This window comes from Filicampus tigris, chromosome 9 (assembly GCF_054856515.1).
Source record: "Filicampus tigris isolate MCC_2025a chromosome 9, RoL_Ftig_1.0, whole genome shotgun sequence".
Lineage (NCBI taxonomy): Eukaryota > Metazoa > Chordata > Actinopteri > Syngnathiformes > Syngnathidae > Filicampus > Filicampus tigris.
In genome coordinates, this window is record NC_141225.1 from 4776080 (window position 1) to 4792742 (window position 16663).

A 16663-nucleotide genomic window follows, 5' to 3' on the forward strand; every position below is an offset into this window, starting at 1 on the left:
TAAACCTACACTATGGCTTAACACGACGTGGAGGTGAATGTTCGCTTAGTGTCAACACAGCCAAAGTCACACTAATCATCATCTCCATGACAGCGAATAAACTACACTTCTGAGAAGTACAGTATCATTATTACTGAGGGAGAACAGAGATTAATTAACGAGAGAAAGAAAGAGAAGCCATGCTAATTACTAAGATATTGCGACAAGTAGTTGCAAAACATTGAATTAAGTGATTGGGTGATACATACAAATTGTCTCAGAGGTCTGGCTGGAACCACATTATAGCAGAGAGTAAGTAACCAACGTTGAACGGCAAAATAGCAGGCAAATTATCAAGTGTTTGGATAGAAAATAATGCAGTGAGACAGGGCGCTCAGAAATTGTAAATAAATTAGTTTGTCACTGCATACCTCCCCGGAGAACATGGGCCGCCTATAAGGTTAAGAGTATATTCATGAAATACATTTTTGTAGTATAAGATAACATGTTTTTGACCCACAGTTAAGAAATGTGCATTGTTTCATCAGGATACAGGAAATACAGAATAGCAGGAAATACAGAAAGAGCATGCCATGGACGATGGCACGTTGAAGTCCTATATACTTTGATCCTCCCTTCAACTACATCCACCGTTACAAGGTTAATGTAATAAATTCATGTGAAAATATTTAAGTCATGACTTATTAACGGTTATGGGTGCAGCATAATTATGTTTGTGCAGTTGAACAGTATGCAGAATTTATTTTATCCTGTTACATAATCTACTGCAAGAACTGTCCCACGGTAATGTTCCTGACAAAACTGACAAAAATGTAAAAATCGCATTGGTTGTTCTGGAAGTGAATTTCTATAGGTTGGGAGCTCTGCTGTGCTGTCCTATTATGCAGAAATGTAGCTAAATACATTACCTAGCTTCAGTTAAAGGTGGTAATGGTTATTGCTCGGTTTTGATCCCTGATTGTCCTTTGCCCTGCAGGTGACGCCCCCTACTGCACCCCTGAGCAGTATAAGGAGTGTGCAGATCCAGCCTTGGGTAAGAGATGCTAGGGATGACTTCCAAAGACGGCACTTTTGGGGTATTGGGTCCGTACTACAAAGCAGCGATTCACGCGAAATCCCAAGCATGTTTCGGTTCTGAAGCGCTTCTTTCTAAGTTGTGACTGTGCGGGAGTAGAAGAGTTGGCGATATTCCATGGAGCACTTGAACGCAGAACAAATCCAGTTTATGATGTATAATATAGCAATGGTGAAGCCTGAGGTGGGTGGGAATATGGGGGTGGACTTCTCACTGGTGGCGGCGGGCGTGGCTGGTGATAGCGAGCCCCCCCCCCGCACACTTTTTGTGATATATCCTTGATTCATTCACTGATCACCATTATTTGTTTAGGACTTGGCAGAAGCAATGCCTGCAAACACAAGAAGGCCTCCATGAAAAATAGAGCAAAGTACCTTGTAAAATATTACTACATGACAGGATAGTTCAAGAAAACCAAGGAGATGAGATTTCATACATCAGTTTGGATACGAGAATGCTAAAAAAGCAAAATTCAGAACTGGGTGAGCCACTTTGAGAAGTGGAGAACCTCAATGCAGCCAGTGAAAATCGTCCTAGATACTCAGGACATTCCAGAAAGTGTACAGCCGACCTGGTCCAAAATGTAAGGGAGTCAGGTTCTTGGCATATCACATGAGATGCCCATTAGTGTACTTGTAAACGATATAAAGGCTTACCCACACAGAATACAGACCAAGCAGACCCTTTAAAGGGGGGAATCAACCCAAACATATTTTTTTCAAGAATATGTTCCCAGCAGGCCCACTAGTTGAAACACAGCATTCTGATTAATATTGCGTTTGTGGAATATGAGTTAAGCAGCAAAATCCACCCCTTTTTGGCCATTTCAGGGGGCGGCCATTTTGTCACTTCTATGGACTGAAAATGACATTACAACTACTCAGGGCTCAGGTAACGACCAATCATGGCTAGCTTCAGAAAACAGGTCACCACCGTGGAAATTGTAAACACTCACCTCACACACCCAGCCGGACACAAATCTGTCATATGCCTTCATACGTTTATAATTCTGGAAGTGCTTTAATTCACAGAATGGGTTTGGGTGGAAAATGAGGTAGTGGACAAGATCAGTGTAGCTCAGTGATGGGCAGTGCTTGCAGGCCAGTAATCCAGTCTCTTTGTTTAGGTTTGTATGGGTCCAAACGCCGATCAAACTCAACTTGTCGGCATACCACACACTCTCCTGCCCGCTCAAAGTTTATGTGTATTCCTCCATCACAACAGACGGTTTAAATGCACTAAAAACACGTAGTCGCGTAAAAGAGTCCAAGTGACCAGCATACGTGTTCCCAAGAAATCGGATCGCATGGAATTGTGGGACATACCGGTACTCAAAAACACTATTTACGACAAATTTGAACTGAAACCGAATTAACAGAATGTACATCCTGAGATATTCTCTAAGGTAAATTTGTTGCCGTTGCAAATGTTGTTGTAACATTAAACTGTGGAGAACTGAAAATAATTGCGTGCATATTACGCCGTGGTAAAGCTTTTTTTTTTTTCACATTTATTTAGACGAAAACTCATTTTTAAGTTTTAAGATGGCATAATATTGTCATTTCAACAGTTTTCATTGAAACAAAGTTTAATAATGACACAGTTGTGTTAAATGTGTGTCTTGCGTGTTAAACTGCAGTTACAAATAGGTGTGTTATACTTAATGTATAAAAGTTGAAATGTATGTTGTAGGAAAACATCGACTAAATTAACGATTAATTCAGTCAATTAAAATTGCTCTTTATTTTTGTCGACTAAAAGTCTGCTGTCTGTTTCCTAATTGTCTTGCACTCTCAGATGTCCACATGACCAAATCTTACCTGTCAGCCTCCCCTTGCGGCGTCTGCTGCACAACACTGCAGCATCCCTCCTCTCCGCGGGCATTGTTTGCTTGTCACGCCGTAGCCGTGATAAATCCACGCTTGACTTCTTCCTTTCAAGCACCTCGCATTTCCCCTCCTAGACTTCCTCGTGGAGAGGGACAACGACTACTGCGTGTGCGAGACGCCATGCAACCTGACGCGCTACGGGAAAGAGATGTCTTTCGTCAAGATCCCCAGCAAAGCTTCTGCCAAGTATCTCGCCAAGAAGTTCAACAAGACGGAGCAGTACATAGCGTAAGTCTTACTATGTCAGTTTCCCAACGTTTATTGAAGCAAAGCAAGCATTTGGAGAAAAATCTCATGACACAACACCAAACAAAACTTTCATAAAACATTGGCAAATAATGATCTCGTCTCACTTTACTCACAAATGTACTCAGTGTGGCCCTGTTTATTTGAACACAAAGCGATACGACTGGCAACAGATGCCTTTCACTGTATGTCGCTAGTATAGATAGATCAATAATTTCCTGCCGCACACCTGATGTTCTCGCCCGTTGGGGTTTACTGCTTTCCATCCAGCAAATGTGAGAAGCAAGAATTTTCTTTACAGAACATTTCTAGTGTGGATGTGTCACCTTCAAAGCGTCTTTCCCATTTCCTTTGTTGGCGAATGTTTGGATTTAGAAATTGATAGATTGTCTTCGTTTGAGTGTAGCCTTAAATATATATTTTCTCAGAGTTTAAAACAGCTCCCAGGTGTTCAATAAAAGATTTCTGACCTTCAAAATACACAAGTTATGCAGCACAGCTAACAACCACTTAGAGCACGATGTTTGAAGTCACACCATTTTGGTTGGGGTGGTTCTGTCCCACTCAAATGAGCAACAGCTCACCTGCTTCAGAGACTTCGGATCAATGTAGCGTATGGCTTTCTCTAGTCAAGTCAAGTTTATTTTTTTAGCCCAGAATCATGAAAAAGTCTCAAAGGGCTTCACAGGCTCACAATTCTCAAGTAACAGTGACATCCCCTGTTTTAATTGGGGGATCTTCACCAAGCCTCATGGATTGCAAAAACATCCACTCTTATGCCTCTTTTCCATTGTAGCGGTTAAACCCCGAAACAGCCCGGTTCCACACTGTGTGATCGCTTCTGCATTTCACTTTTTCAAGGTTGCGTGTTTCCAATTGAATCATTCCTCAGAATCTCTTCCGAGGGCCGTGACGTCACGGTCATCTGATGTGCTGACAGACATAGGCCTTTCTTTAAGCGATGCGGCAAGGAACTCCACTGCACACTCCCATTTCCTGGTTTTACCTCAGGTCATATATATACAATATGTACAGTACACACTGTGGTGTAGGCCAGGGCAAACACGGGTATACAGCATGTACCTAGTTATATTTCAGTCAGCATTGCGTATACCCACTTCTCAATCCCCCCGACACACACCGTTCAGTAATATCTGTGAAGCAGACTGCCCATTTTTTCGTAAAGGGTGGTGAAGCCATGACCCACCCTCCTCTGCCTATAATTGGCTGGTACTCGCTGCCTTCGCTGATTAGGTTGGTTAACTTAAGGCACAAGAACTGATGAGCCAATCAGAGGTAGAGTAGGGCAGTTCATGCCGAGGAAAATATTGCTAACGCGTCAGGTTCCCGTGGCAAGCTTGAATAGACCCTGCGACAAGCGTGCGGCTCGCAAATATTTTTACTACAAACTTCACTTATTTCAGCCAAGGGTGCATGAAATTGTAAATATGGTTAAGTATTGCTGTAAAACACAATATATGTGTACTGTATACATTGTATTTGTATGTCTCTGCAGCAGCAGGCTGAGTGCTTCTCACTTAAACCCGGAAATTGATTTTTCATCTGCGTAAAAGCTTTTGCATTTGATGGTCTATGATTTTCAATGTCGCCACAACGTGCAACTGCGATTCATATCGCTGCAAAACCAGCGCCTGAGACTCGGTCACTCGTGAAATCTGTGACAAAAGTGTGCAGGGAAGCTCGCACAGATCCTTTGATCCCGCCGCAGAAGATTGATGCCTGTTGTAATGAAGAAGTAAGGGAGGCCAGGCCAGGCCAAGCGTGGCTGGGGTAAAATGGGGGCAGGCTGCTCTGCAACCTGTAATCTAATGGAATGAGCCCCACTGTTGCATCATAATCTGGAAAAATTCAAAAGGGCTCCCTGACAGAGAGATTTTCTGAAATGTGCAATTTACAAAAGATTTACTTGCTTGCGTGATTTCAGACTCAATGGGTGGGCACTGGAGGCACAGCACAGAGACCAGTATTTGTACATAAGCCATTAAAAAGCGTATTTTCCATAATATGTCCAAAGCAACTGGTCTTCTGTTGCTGGCTGCAGAGTCGCTCAACGCGATTCTTGCGGAAACACTCCTGTTCCCCGGTGAGAAGACGAATGAGTTTAATTGGATTATTCCACCACGTATCAAGTGATTCTCTGCCAAATCTTCTTAAAAGATTCAGTTAAATTATTAAGTAGTTGAAGGAAAACGGAAAGAGGGTGCAGTAACAGTTGAGACTTTCATCTATGGTTCTCGGTGGAGCAGTTCAGGACAAGATAATTACACAGGATGCCGTCGAAGCGCCCCTAAAGTCACTCCTTTAATTCCTTCACTTAGATGTGAATTCACCCACCTTATTTTCTCTGTTTTGATGTTAATCGCTTGTGCGTCCTCGGGGACGCATCAAGGAAAATATTCATGGGATGGCAAGATTGCAGCCTTTGGGTGGCAGGAAAAATACACTCACGCATGCACACATAGCAAGTGTAGTTGGAGTGTTCTGTGACAGTTCCTGTTGCAAATGTTCAAAGCCATCATGACTCATTTCACATTTGCTAAGATGATGATGCTGCGGTTGGCAGGCTGTTTGTTTAAAAATGTTTAGAATTTTAAATTGTAAATACAGTTTACAACATGCTATTATCCCAGAACTCTTCATATCATTTCAAACTCATTTTACATTACCCTTAAAAAAATGTTTGCTTACAAATGATTTGGTTTTCGGACAATGCACATGTGGTGAAGACTCTCCATGACTTCCACTCATAACCCAGGCTAAACGAAGCTCCTCCACAAAAAGATCTTGGTCTCTCAGTTGAGATGCATCACTTCAGCATTCTTCCTTGACACCGATGGCTATGTTCCTATTAGCAATGAGTTTGGTGCCATCTAGTAGCATGCGTTATATAGAAATCCCACAAAAATTCACATTTTCTTCAGCAAATCACGAAGGAACGGTTGCATAGAAAAATGGGACTGTAATGCTGGCCAAACAAAGGGGACGTTTCAGGATGAACCTAAAATGCTCTGTAACCTTTTCAGTTGAACTAACTGACCTTCTCCAAATTTTTAAATGCATACCTGTTCAAAATTTCAGTAGTGTTTGGACAACTTGCTGTTCTCTAAGAGGGAGCTGAGCGGAAAAATTCGCAACAGGTGTTTGAGCCATGCACATTTCCATGGTCGTCCACTTCCATGCCTTTCTGTGAGTCTTCCACTCTCCCTGTATCCAGGGCCGATACTCCCTATGCGCAGATAATGCACAGTGCGTCGGGCACCATCGTCCGCGGGGGCCCCATTGTCTGCAACATCATCGAATGTGCACATCAAACGTGTACACTCCGGTATGCAGTACATTGACGTGTCATTCACATCACCCTCACTTTTGTGGGTTCTTTAATTTTATGGCCATGTAATCTCTGTGGGGGGGCCCCTGAGACTCCCCATATGTGGGCTGTGTGGTGCTCAGTGGTGTAAATAGCAAGTCTTTTGGCAGGATGCGGACTGCCTGTCTTCAGGGAATGCGTGGAAGTGAAAACTTTCAAAGAAGAAGCGTAGGAGAGAAGCTCCCACACTGCCATCCTCACTCTGTGGAATGAAAACAAGATTCATTATTTAGGTGGGCCACCCCTGCATGTCTTGGCAGGTGGGCTGTTCAGCGCTTAGTAATCTAAAAGCCAAATCTTTGCACGGACTGCCTTTCTGCAGTGGGCAGACATACAGTACAGTATTGCAACACATGACATCATTAACAAGAGCCTGATAACATGGAAGATTCAAACAAGCTGTAGCTCGACGAAAACACCTTCAGGAAAATGTGCCTACCTATTGATCGGTTATGCCTTCCAACGGTAGACCAGAGGGACTTCTTCAGCTGCCAGGGTGAAAGATGTTGCTAATAAAGAGACTGTTATAATATATCTTATATATATGGGCGGTCCATCCAGCCATCCATTTGCCACCTGTTCTTATTACTCTGTAATGAATGAGAAAACAACTCAGGGTTTACCAAAAGTAATGAATACTTGATGAAAGTGGTGAGGATGATGTATTTTGGTTTGGGGTCACAGTGGATGCAGACTTCACTCTTGGTACTTTGTATCAAGTTCAAGCACACTTAAAGGGCACCTAAAGTATGGAGTGCTTTACTTTTCATATTCAAGCACAGGAAACTTCAACCGGGCCACAACATATATATCCAATTTGAGGCTCCAAAGTGATACCGTTCAGATCACAGTGACTGCAGACTTCACATTACAGGCAATCTTTCCCAAGCTCCAGTACACTTGACACTTCAAGTACACCTTAATGCAAATGCATAAGAAGGGGTTGAATGTCGTAAGATTTTTTGGGCAGTCAACTCTAATGTGACTTAATCAATGCCATTAGCCCAGTACAGCAGTCCACAACCTATATTTGCGCTAGGACTGCTGTCACGTAAAGACATATTTTGACAGACTGGAATGTAAGCAAATAAAAACATACAATTTGAAATACAACTCACCATTAAGCTGATTGTACACTGAAAAAAAAGTACTTGATTTTCAGTTGCACATGATTAAAATGTGTTAAACGATCACATATCATTTTTTTTTTTTTTTGAGGAAAATTATATCGGTTTACCACATTTCAATTATATACAACCAATGTACATGTTTGAATTAAGTAAATCCAAAGGACGCTTTTTTTTTTCAGCATAGTTCTTGTAATGGTCGGAGGCCAGTGCATGTTTTTCTCTTCAACGAGCCAGTCACTCACGTTGTGTGTTCCATAAGAGAGAGACTGGCTCCAAAAAATAAGCATTTCTCCATTTCACAGTTTCCTTTTCACTTGCGCTTGTATTTGAGGGTAGACTCATTTTTTGGTTCATTCATTAGTGCGAAATAGTAAAAACAGTAAGAAATCAGGTGGATGTGTTTCATAACAGGATGCCCGAAAAAGTCTCAATCAACTACATCAAGTCAGTTATTTTGTATACCAATACCAAACACCACCTTTGATGAACTCCTCCTAGGGAATTCTACCAAATGATCTCCAATTGTAAGATCTGATCATAAATAGATTGGCAATGCTAAATTGTTTGCTAAAATGTTTTGCCCTGTCAAAATTTGATGATCATTTTGAAGCAAGAAAGAAATGGAAGTACAAGATCCTGTTCATTTCTGCTTGACTCTTTAATTTTGGTTACAGTTTGCAGTGGTGCATTATTGGGATTTTAAAGGCAGAATTCGTGTTGATGTGCATAACCAGGCCTGCAACCTACATTAGTTAACGTGGTAACAGTGTTGTTTTCGTCAACGATGACGAAAATATTTCTTTAATGCCCCTTTTTTTCATGACGATAACCAGACGATGACGAGCTAAACGTGGCTCTTTGATGACGAAAACTTGACGTGACGTACATGAATTTTCGATGAGACGAGACAGGACGAAATTGTTAGCGTGTGGTCCGTTAGATGTTCAAAATTTATGACATCCATTCCTATTGTACAAGTAATCTGTCTTTCAAAAAATTGCAATGCTGGTGCAACCCAATATGGTCCAGCTAGGCCACAAATGGGCGTTCCCGTTTTTGACAGAAACGCCCCGTTCTGAGAACGGGAACGCCCCCTCACCTCAAGGGCGACGTCTCTTGCAGGAAGACGCCTGTTTTCCAGTATTAAGTTTCCAAAACGCCTACGTTTTTTTGATATAGTTCACGTGTTGAGAGTTACTAATAGAGTGAACTGATATAGCGTTTTAGCTACACCATATGATGCCCAAAGCGTTTCAGAAAAGCAACTTTAAAAAACGTTTAGGTTGTATGCACAGGAGGCATGTTGTCATTTGGACCCAAGCTTAATAATGCACAACCATGTCCCCCAAACATTGAATTTGGAATGTGGTTTACAGTCAACTAAGTGTGAATTGGATAACATTGCATTCCTGAGCAAGAGAATGTATTTTTCTTTTTTAATGTTTGATTTATGGCTTGAGGTGTAAAAGGGTGTGCTGGACCTTCTGCTGGGTGAGGGTGGATGGGGCCTCACTGCAAAAATCAGATACCTAACCTAGACTTAGAATCTAATATCAAGCTGAAGTCTTTATGAACTGGTTTTCAGAATAATATGCTATGCAAGAGCAGAATTTGTAAGGTTAGAAATATTGTTTTAAGATTATTTGTCTTTTATTTCTTGCTTATTTTGTACAGCCTAAAATTCTATTCATTTATATGCAAAATAAGATAAATTACCTTCAGAGTCTCAGTTTGATGCTATAGCTTATGTTTTCAGAGAACATTTAGCTGTAAAAACAAGAACCTCCTAGTAATTGGTTGTAACTTGTACCAATATCAACACACTTCACTATCAACACACTTAACACTTTTTGTTGTGATGTGCTCCAGGGTGGCATGGTAAGCGGTTAGCACAGTGCAGAGGTTGTGGGTTCGAATACAGCCCGGGCCTTCCTGTGTGGATTTTGCATGTTCTCCCTGTGCCTGCGTGGGTTTTCTCTGGGTACTCCAAGCCCATCTGCACATCATGTGGCCTTTGGCTTGTGGCCGCTTGGCAAAATTGACAGATGAAGCTACAGAATTGAGACAAGGAGAACATTAACCAATATGTACTCACTTTTCCTCACCCTCCTAACACGAACGTTGACGCTATCTCATGCTTCTTAAAATGCCTCAAACACATTAAAGTGACACTTGGGTGAGCTTAACATTGGCACTTATGTAATAGGTTTGCATGTAAAAATGACATCAGTACTAAAGGGCCAACCCCCAAAAGGCTGTAGTGATTTAAGGTCTTTTTTTGTGATTAGATTTTCGGTACGTACGAAACCTTGTATGCCTATTTTTAACTAAAACAGACTAAAACCTTTTTGAATTTTCGTCGACTAAATTTACGAAGACTAGACTAAAAACTTTTTGAGTTTTCGTCGACTAAAACTAGATTTAAACTATTACTAATAGGAATGACTAAATGTGACGAAAACTAATAAGCATTTTCGTCCAAAAGACTAAGACTAAGACTAAATCTAAAATGCCTGCCAAAAACAACACTGGGTGGCAAGGAAACAAATGTACACCGAATGTCTTCATGAGGATGCGAGCAGATGCCGCGCTGCCGTTTTTTTGCCTGAAGTCACTTGGGTTCAGTCGTCAACTTAATCCAGCATCTCTTTTGACACTGATGGCTCCTTGCTTCTCGTGACTCCAATTTTATTTAAAAAAAATATGCAAGCTGTTTAGAATAGAAGCACAAGTCCAACGTGTAGTTGATCTCGTCTCCAGCGAGACGGATGCTCACGACTTTGGATAATAGCCTGTCTTCAGACTCCAAAATAGCCTTTTATGTTTTGTTCTTTTGTAGCAGACCCAAAAGGACCTTGAGCCAACTCAGTTGTTCATTAGCTACAGCAAGTTATTTACGCCATTGGGTCCGTGAGGCGTCCGCCTTCTCAGTGCGTTCATTTGCGCCCATGTCTGTCCGCAGAGATAACCTTCTGGTACTGGATATCTTCTTTGAAGCCCTCAACTACGAGACCATCGAACAAAAGAAGGCCTATGAGCTGGCGGGCCTCCTGGGTAAGCGGACGCCAGATAAAACCAATCTGCACGGCTGAGGCTTTTGCATTGAAATAACCTCCGAAATGTTAGGAGTGCTTGTATAGTACCTGTGGAATACACAGCAACAGTGTTTTTCTTCTGCCTCTCAGGTGACATTGGTGGTCAGATGGGCCTCTTTATCGGAGCCAGCATCCTTACCATCCTTGAACTCTTTGACTACCTCTACGAGGTAAAGCAGCCCTGATTCATCACTGCACAGACCATGAAAGAGCGCCATTATGTAGTATATACTGTCACATGTATTGGGAAGAAACAAAACAAATGCACTAATTCTGATTCCTTTGTATTGACTGGAAACAGTATATATTGAAAAGATAGAAGAAAACAGCAATTTCCCAATAAAAGCACTACTCTGTATTAAATATAAAACACATACTGGGGGAAAAGGGAGAAAAGCACAAATTTCACAAAGATATCATTTTTCTGTATGGACTACAAAATACAGAGGCACAGCGGACAGCTTGGTTAACACAGCCACTTCACAGTGGAGAGGTCAATTGTCCATATCTGCGTTCCCGCCTTCCTGTGTGGAGATGGCCTGTTCTGCCTGTACTTTCATGGTTTTTCTCCCACATTCCAAAATCATGCATGCTAGGTTAATTGAAGACTCTTAATCTTCCGTAGGTTTGAGTGTGAATGGGTTGTTTGTAAAAGACCATCAAATTTCTCTAAAATGCATGTTGGAAAGAAAGAAAACACATTTGAAGTGGAATCACTATTCTGTGTTAAATATAGAATACATATTGGCAAGAGAGGAAAAAAATGCACAAATTTCAAAATCACCTATCTGTATTTAGGCATTGCACAACCAGGATTTTGGAGCCAATCAGCGAGTTTAGACAAAAACGGAGAACCAATCACCGACCCGATCAGAAGATGGACCAATCCATCATCCAATCTATTTCAACAACTTGTTTATTTACTTTACAGTTGACCCCCGCTGTTTGCAGGGGATTGGGACTGCCCCAGCCTACAAATAGCCATAAAGGACATCTCCTGAAATGCACTGACAAAAACAAAAAAAAAAACCAATTAAACCCCAAAACTCTAATAAACATTCAATACATGGAAAATAAGTGGGAAAATGCCTGCTACACCCCGGGCAAAAATGCAGAGAAACCTTGGATTATTAAGGCAGCACAGAATGTCCCTGTAGTGAACAAGTTTGAGTTTCCTGTAATGTTTTATTTTGCAGATCCAATCAATAGATCGCAGATCGCAAGGGCAACGTCACTGTACAATCAGCAAATTATGAAATCAGAACTGATTACAGATTTTGTATAAAATGCAACCGATTAGATCCGTGTAAAGTCCAACTGTATTATATATAAAACACATTTCCGAGGCTATGGAGAAAACACTAATTTTGCAGTGGACAACACTACTCTGTATTACATATAAAATACATATTGAAAAAGGAAACAAGCACCATTTTCACAATGAATAGTCACTATTCTGTAGTGAATATAAAATACATGTTGGACAAGGAGGGGAAAAACATTTTTGCTTTGACTATAAAATACAGATTGGAAAGAAAGAATAAAAATTGCAATTGAATCACTACTCTGTATTGACTATCAAATAAATACTGTCTGTACTGTTAAGCATAAATTCATTTATCATATCTCTTATCCGCATATAGAAAGTACTTTGTACAGCATATTATTATTCTACACATATTTTAGCGGCCAAGGTATTTCACACAATATGAAAATCAAAATGTTTAGGAAAATTAATAGCACTTATTCTTTCATTCATGCTGTCAGTTGTTTCCTAAAAAAGACTGCTGTGCTGTGCCACTCTTCTATTGAAATTATTATCCCTGCCGCGCGCACACACACATACACGTCATGAATACATTAACATTTCAGCTGTTATTTTGTAGATGAGTCAGAATGTCCGTGCACATTAGTCAGAGAGAGCTTTTTGCCTGCAAATCTCTGTATATTTGTTTGCTTTGTGTGGTCAATGGGGACACGTATTTACAGCGGCGTAAAATCTCATTTCAACCTGCCAGATGCTTTCAATACAAATCGTGTGGGCTCGAACAAGTGGTGTTATGCTCTGGTGACACGTCTGTCTGTCTGTCTGTCTGTCTCTGCCTTGCTTCTCAGGTGATCAAGTACAAGCTGTGCCGATGCGTGAAGAAGAAACACAAAGGGCGCAACAACAATGACCGGGGCACCGTGCTCAGTTTGGATGATGTGAAGCACCATGTCAGTAGACCAGAGGTGGCAAAAGTATTTACATGCTGTACTTAGATGTACACATTCTTGTGTAAAAAAAACCTATAAATGGATGGATGGATAGACGCTGACATCACATCACACACCACCCCACCACCAGGCCCCGCCTCTTAAAGGCAAATGCAATCATGCATATACACAAACACTATACTACACGTACAGACTTTTCTTGTGATAAAAGTAACAAGTCAACAGAAAACAAATACTCAAGTACAGATACCTGAAAGATGTACTTAATTACAGTAACAAAGTATTTCTACTTGGTTAATTCCCACCATTGCAGTACCACCTATTCCCCCCCCCCCCCCCCTTGCCTCTTAAGTGCTCTGGCCACGTCTGAACGCATGCCCATCTCCCGCCTCTGCCGCTTTCCCAGCAGGAAAGCGTGGCGGTGGGCGGACGAGTAAAGTGTCGAAAGATGAGATATGAGATGAGACAATCAAAGCAGGGAGGGGGTCAGATTAAAAACTTGAAGGGGAGGGGGGTGACAGTTCACGTTTGCCAGCCTCAATGAAGCCACTTCAATTGGAGAGCAGAGAAAAGGAATGATGGTCGTCCTCTTTTTCCATCTCTTTTATTGATTGAATCTTGGATTTGCACCCCGCCGGCCTTCAATTTTAACCTTAAAGGTCCGCTCTTGAGCTTTATTGCCTACGCCAAGCACAAAAGCATGATTTCACTTGCATTTCTATTTTGAGTTAAAGTGAATTTTTATTTGGTGAATGGCTGGAAATGACATAAAGTGGATTTATACTGCATAGTTCGAGTGAAATGATTCCCATTTTTTTTGCTCTGAAGTACCACATTTGGGATAAGCATCATGGCAGCATGCATAGAAAAAAAAGTAAGGGATTAGATTTCTTCAGATTCAAATCAGATTTTTTTCCAAACGTGGACAAAAATCTGATAGGCGTCGGATATCTGCCATACACACTGATCAGATAGTATACAGTTCCCGCTCAATGCCAGATAGATGCCATCAAAAAAAAGAATGCACTAGAAGTGTGCATGCACATGCAAATCCACTGGAGACTCACCAAAACTTCCACGAACAACCCAGGCTAAATTAGAAAAAAAAAATACATACAAAGCTGGTCTTTCAGTCGAGGTGTATCACTTCAACATACAGTGAACCCCTACATATTTGGAGTTGGGAATTATTAAATTGCCTCTTGACAGATTTTTGGGGGCAACCGCTATTCACTGTTTTTGTGCTCAGGCCAAAATCTAACCCACTTTCAAAAATGATTTGCTGCCATCTGTTGGAATCTTGATGTCAACTGACGGCAGGTGCTTCATTGAGTCGAGCAGTAGGATTGTTGAAAACGATGCTTTGCTGCCATCTTGTGGTATCTTTATGCATTTACAAATCTTTTTGAGTGCATGGATTTTCGCAAACAGGGATCACGGATACTGCATATTCAATAACCTGGGGCTACATGTACAAAGGGTGCGTATGCACCAAAATTTTGCATACGCACTTTTCCACACTCATATTCAGATGTATCAAGAATGAAATGACCCGTTTTTCTGACAAAATTGGGTGCTGAGTGTACATTAATGAGAAATAAAATCAACTCTTTTGATTTTGGCAAATGGCTGCAATGAGACAGAAAGTGAAACATTTCAAAGGGTCTGAATACTTTCTGTACCAACTGTAGATAGATACTGTAGTACTGTATTCATTAAAGATTAAATCAACACAAAAGAAATCTTTGCAATAATATGTTCTATGCAACTTCACTAGTCTAAACATGACATTCTGATTAATATTGCGTTTGCATAGAGCATATCCTTGTAAATAAAATAATTTGGGTTGAGTTCCCCTTTAAGGTTGGGAAACACTACATAATATTATCGCTAATGTCACTCCTTGCTCCGTCTTCATACCACTTTTCCTGTTTTTTTGTGTTTTTCTCTTCCCACTAGGCTCCGTGCGACAACCTGCGCACGCCGTCCACGTACCCGGGCAACATGCTACCTCATCACCCGGCCCAGGGAAACTTTGAGGACTTCACCTGCTGAGCTGAACGTGAGCCGAGCTTGAGTGAGTGCGTGCGTGCTTGCGTGCGTGCCTGCGTGCATTATTGCAACCAAAGTCCAAACCATTCAACGAGACTATCTGGGCGAGGAACTGATGCCATGGCCAAACAGAGGCACTCTTGTACGGGAAATTCAGATGGAAAAATGGGAGGAAATCTGTCGCCCCAGGCTTAGCGGAGAGGAGAGTGCACCCCAAAACATCCATTTCACGCAGGACTCTAATTTCTTCAACCTTCTGGAGCACTGCCGCAAAGGAGACGCCAACTCGGACTGCTCTCTCTGAAACACACCCATGACAACAAAAGAAAACTGTATGGTCCAAAAAAAAAAAAAAAAAAAAAAAGAGAGAGATAGCCCCCACCTTCATAGACCAGAGGGACAAACATCCCCCTTTGCTCAGCACATGTAGCGAAATCACGGCGTGTGTTCATAAAGTGAGCGTTGGCGGGAAATTCAGGTCTCACTGTGTAAATGCATGATCATATTCATCCATTTGCATGTCTTATAAGTTGCATTCCAGTTTGTTTGGGGCTTTTTTTAGATATGCGGTATATATCATATATATCATATATACACATTTACTGAATATGAATATACTATTCAAAATGACCAAGTTTGCCTCGTTCAGCAGGAGGAAGATGACACATCACATGTAGTATACCAGGGGACACCAACCCCGGTTCTCGAGGGCACCTATCCTGCAGGTTTTCCATCTCTCTCTCCCTGCTGTAACACACCTGATAAAATGATCAGGATCATCAGCATGATCAAGAGCTTGCTGATGAGCTGATCATTTTAACCGGTGTGTTACAGCAGGGAGAGATGGAAAACCTGCAGGACAGGTGCCCTCGAGGACCGGAGTTGGTGACACCTGTAGTATACTGTATGTGTGTGTGTGTGCGTGTGTGTGTGGGGGGGGGGGGTTAGTGGGCGTATGTAAATCACGCAAAAGATGCCTCTGTCGTCCCCGCAAAGCGACTCTTCTCAGCATTTTTGCTTGCATTCAATTGGGACACATAGTGATCCCTTGAGATACAAGTTTCATTTGTTCTGTGACCACAAGCATAACTTTTAGCACTCAAATCGTCTTTCCCCAAAAATGGTTTGTTTAATATAATACTGTACTTTATAAAATCCCGCAGTAATAACATTATTAAATAGAATGTAACGTTTGTGCTTCATGATTACCGTTTTCCGGACCATAAGCCGCACCTTCATATAAGTCGCACGCACTCTATTTTTTTAAAAAATAATGAAAAAACATATATAAGCCACACCTTGATATAAGCCGCACCTATCTATGTTGAAAAATTAGATATTTACTGCATTTACAGAACGATTTTGAACTGTAAATGCACATGTATCTACCTGAACAGATTATTTCCTAACAGTGCCTTTTAACGTGGCAGCAACGTTGCTGATCAAAACGGAACAGAATCAAGAGAAAATAAACAGTAATTATTGTCATTTAACTGCCCGCTGCCGCTCCAGTTTGTAAGGTAATGTCCACCTCTTATTGTTCTACTACATACCACCTAATACAATAACCT

At 41.3% G+C, this 16663-nt stretch overlaps 1 protein-coding gene across 4 annotated transcripts in view; it reads left to right on the top strand.

The window, feature by feature from the left end:
- asic1b (acid-sensing (proton-gated) ion channel 1b) overlaps positions 1–15818 on the top strand; it is a 237320-nt gene extending 221502 nt beyond the window's left edge. For 2 of the 4 annotated variants that reach the window (XM_086040469.1, XM_086040467.1), the window contains 6 exons: positions 977–1033; positions 3039–3192; positions 10691–10782; positions 10914–10993; positions 12939–13055; positions 15000–15818. In XM_086040469.1, the coding sequence (XP_085896595.1) occupies positions 977–1033; positions 3039–3192; positions 10691–10782; positions 10914–10993; positions 12939–13055; positions 15000–15095 (596 nt within the window). In that variant the 3' untranslated portion in view covers positions 15096–15818. The remainder of the gene's footprint in view (positions 1–976; positions 1034–3038; positions 3193–10690; positions 10783–10913; positions 10994–12938; positions 13056–14999) is intronic. The other 2 variants (XM_086040470.1, XM_086040468.1) reach the window with 1 other exon arrangement.
- Positions 15819–16663: the final 845 nt, after the last annotated feature.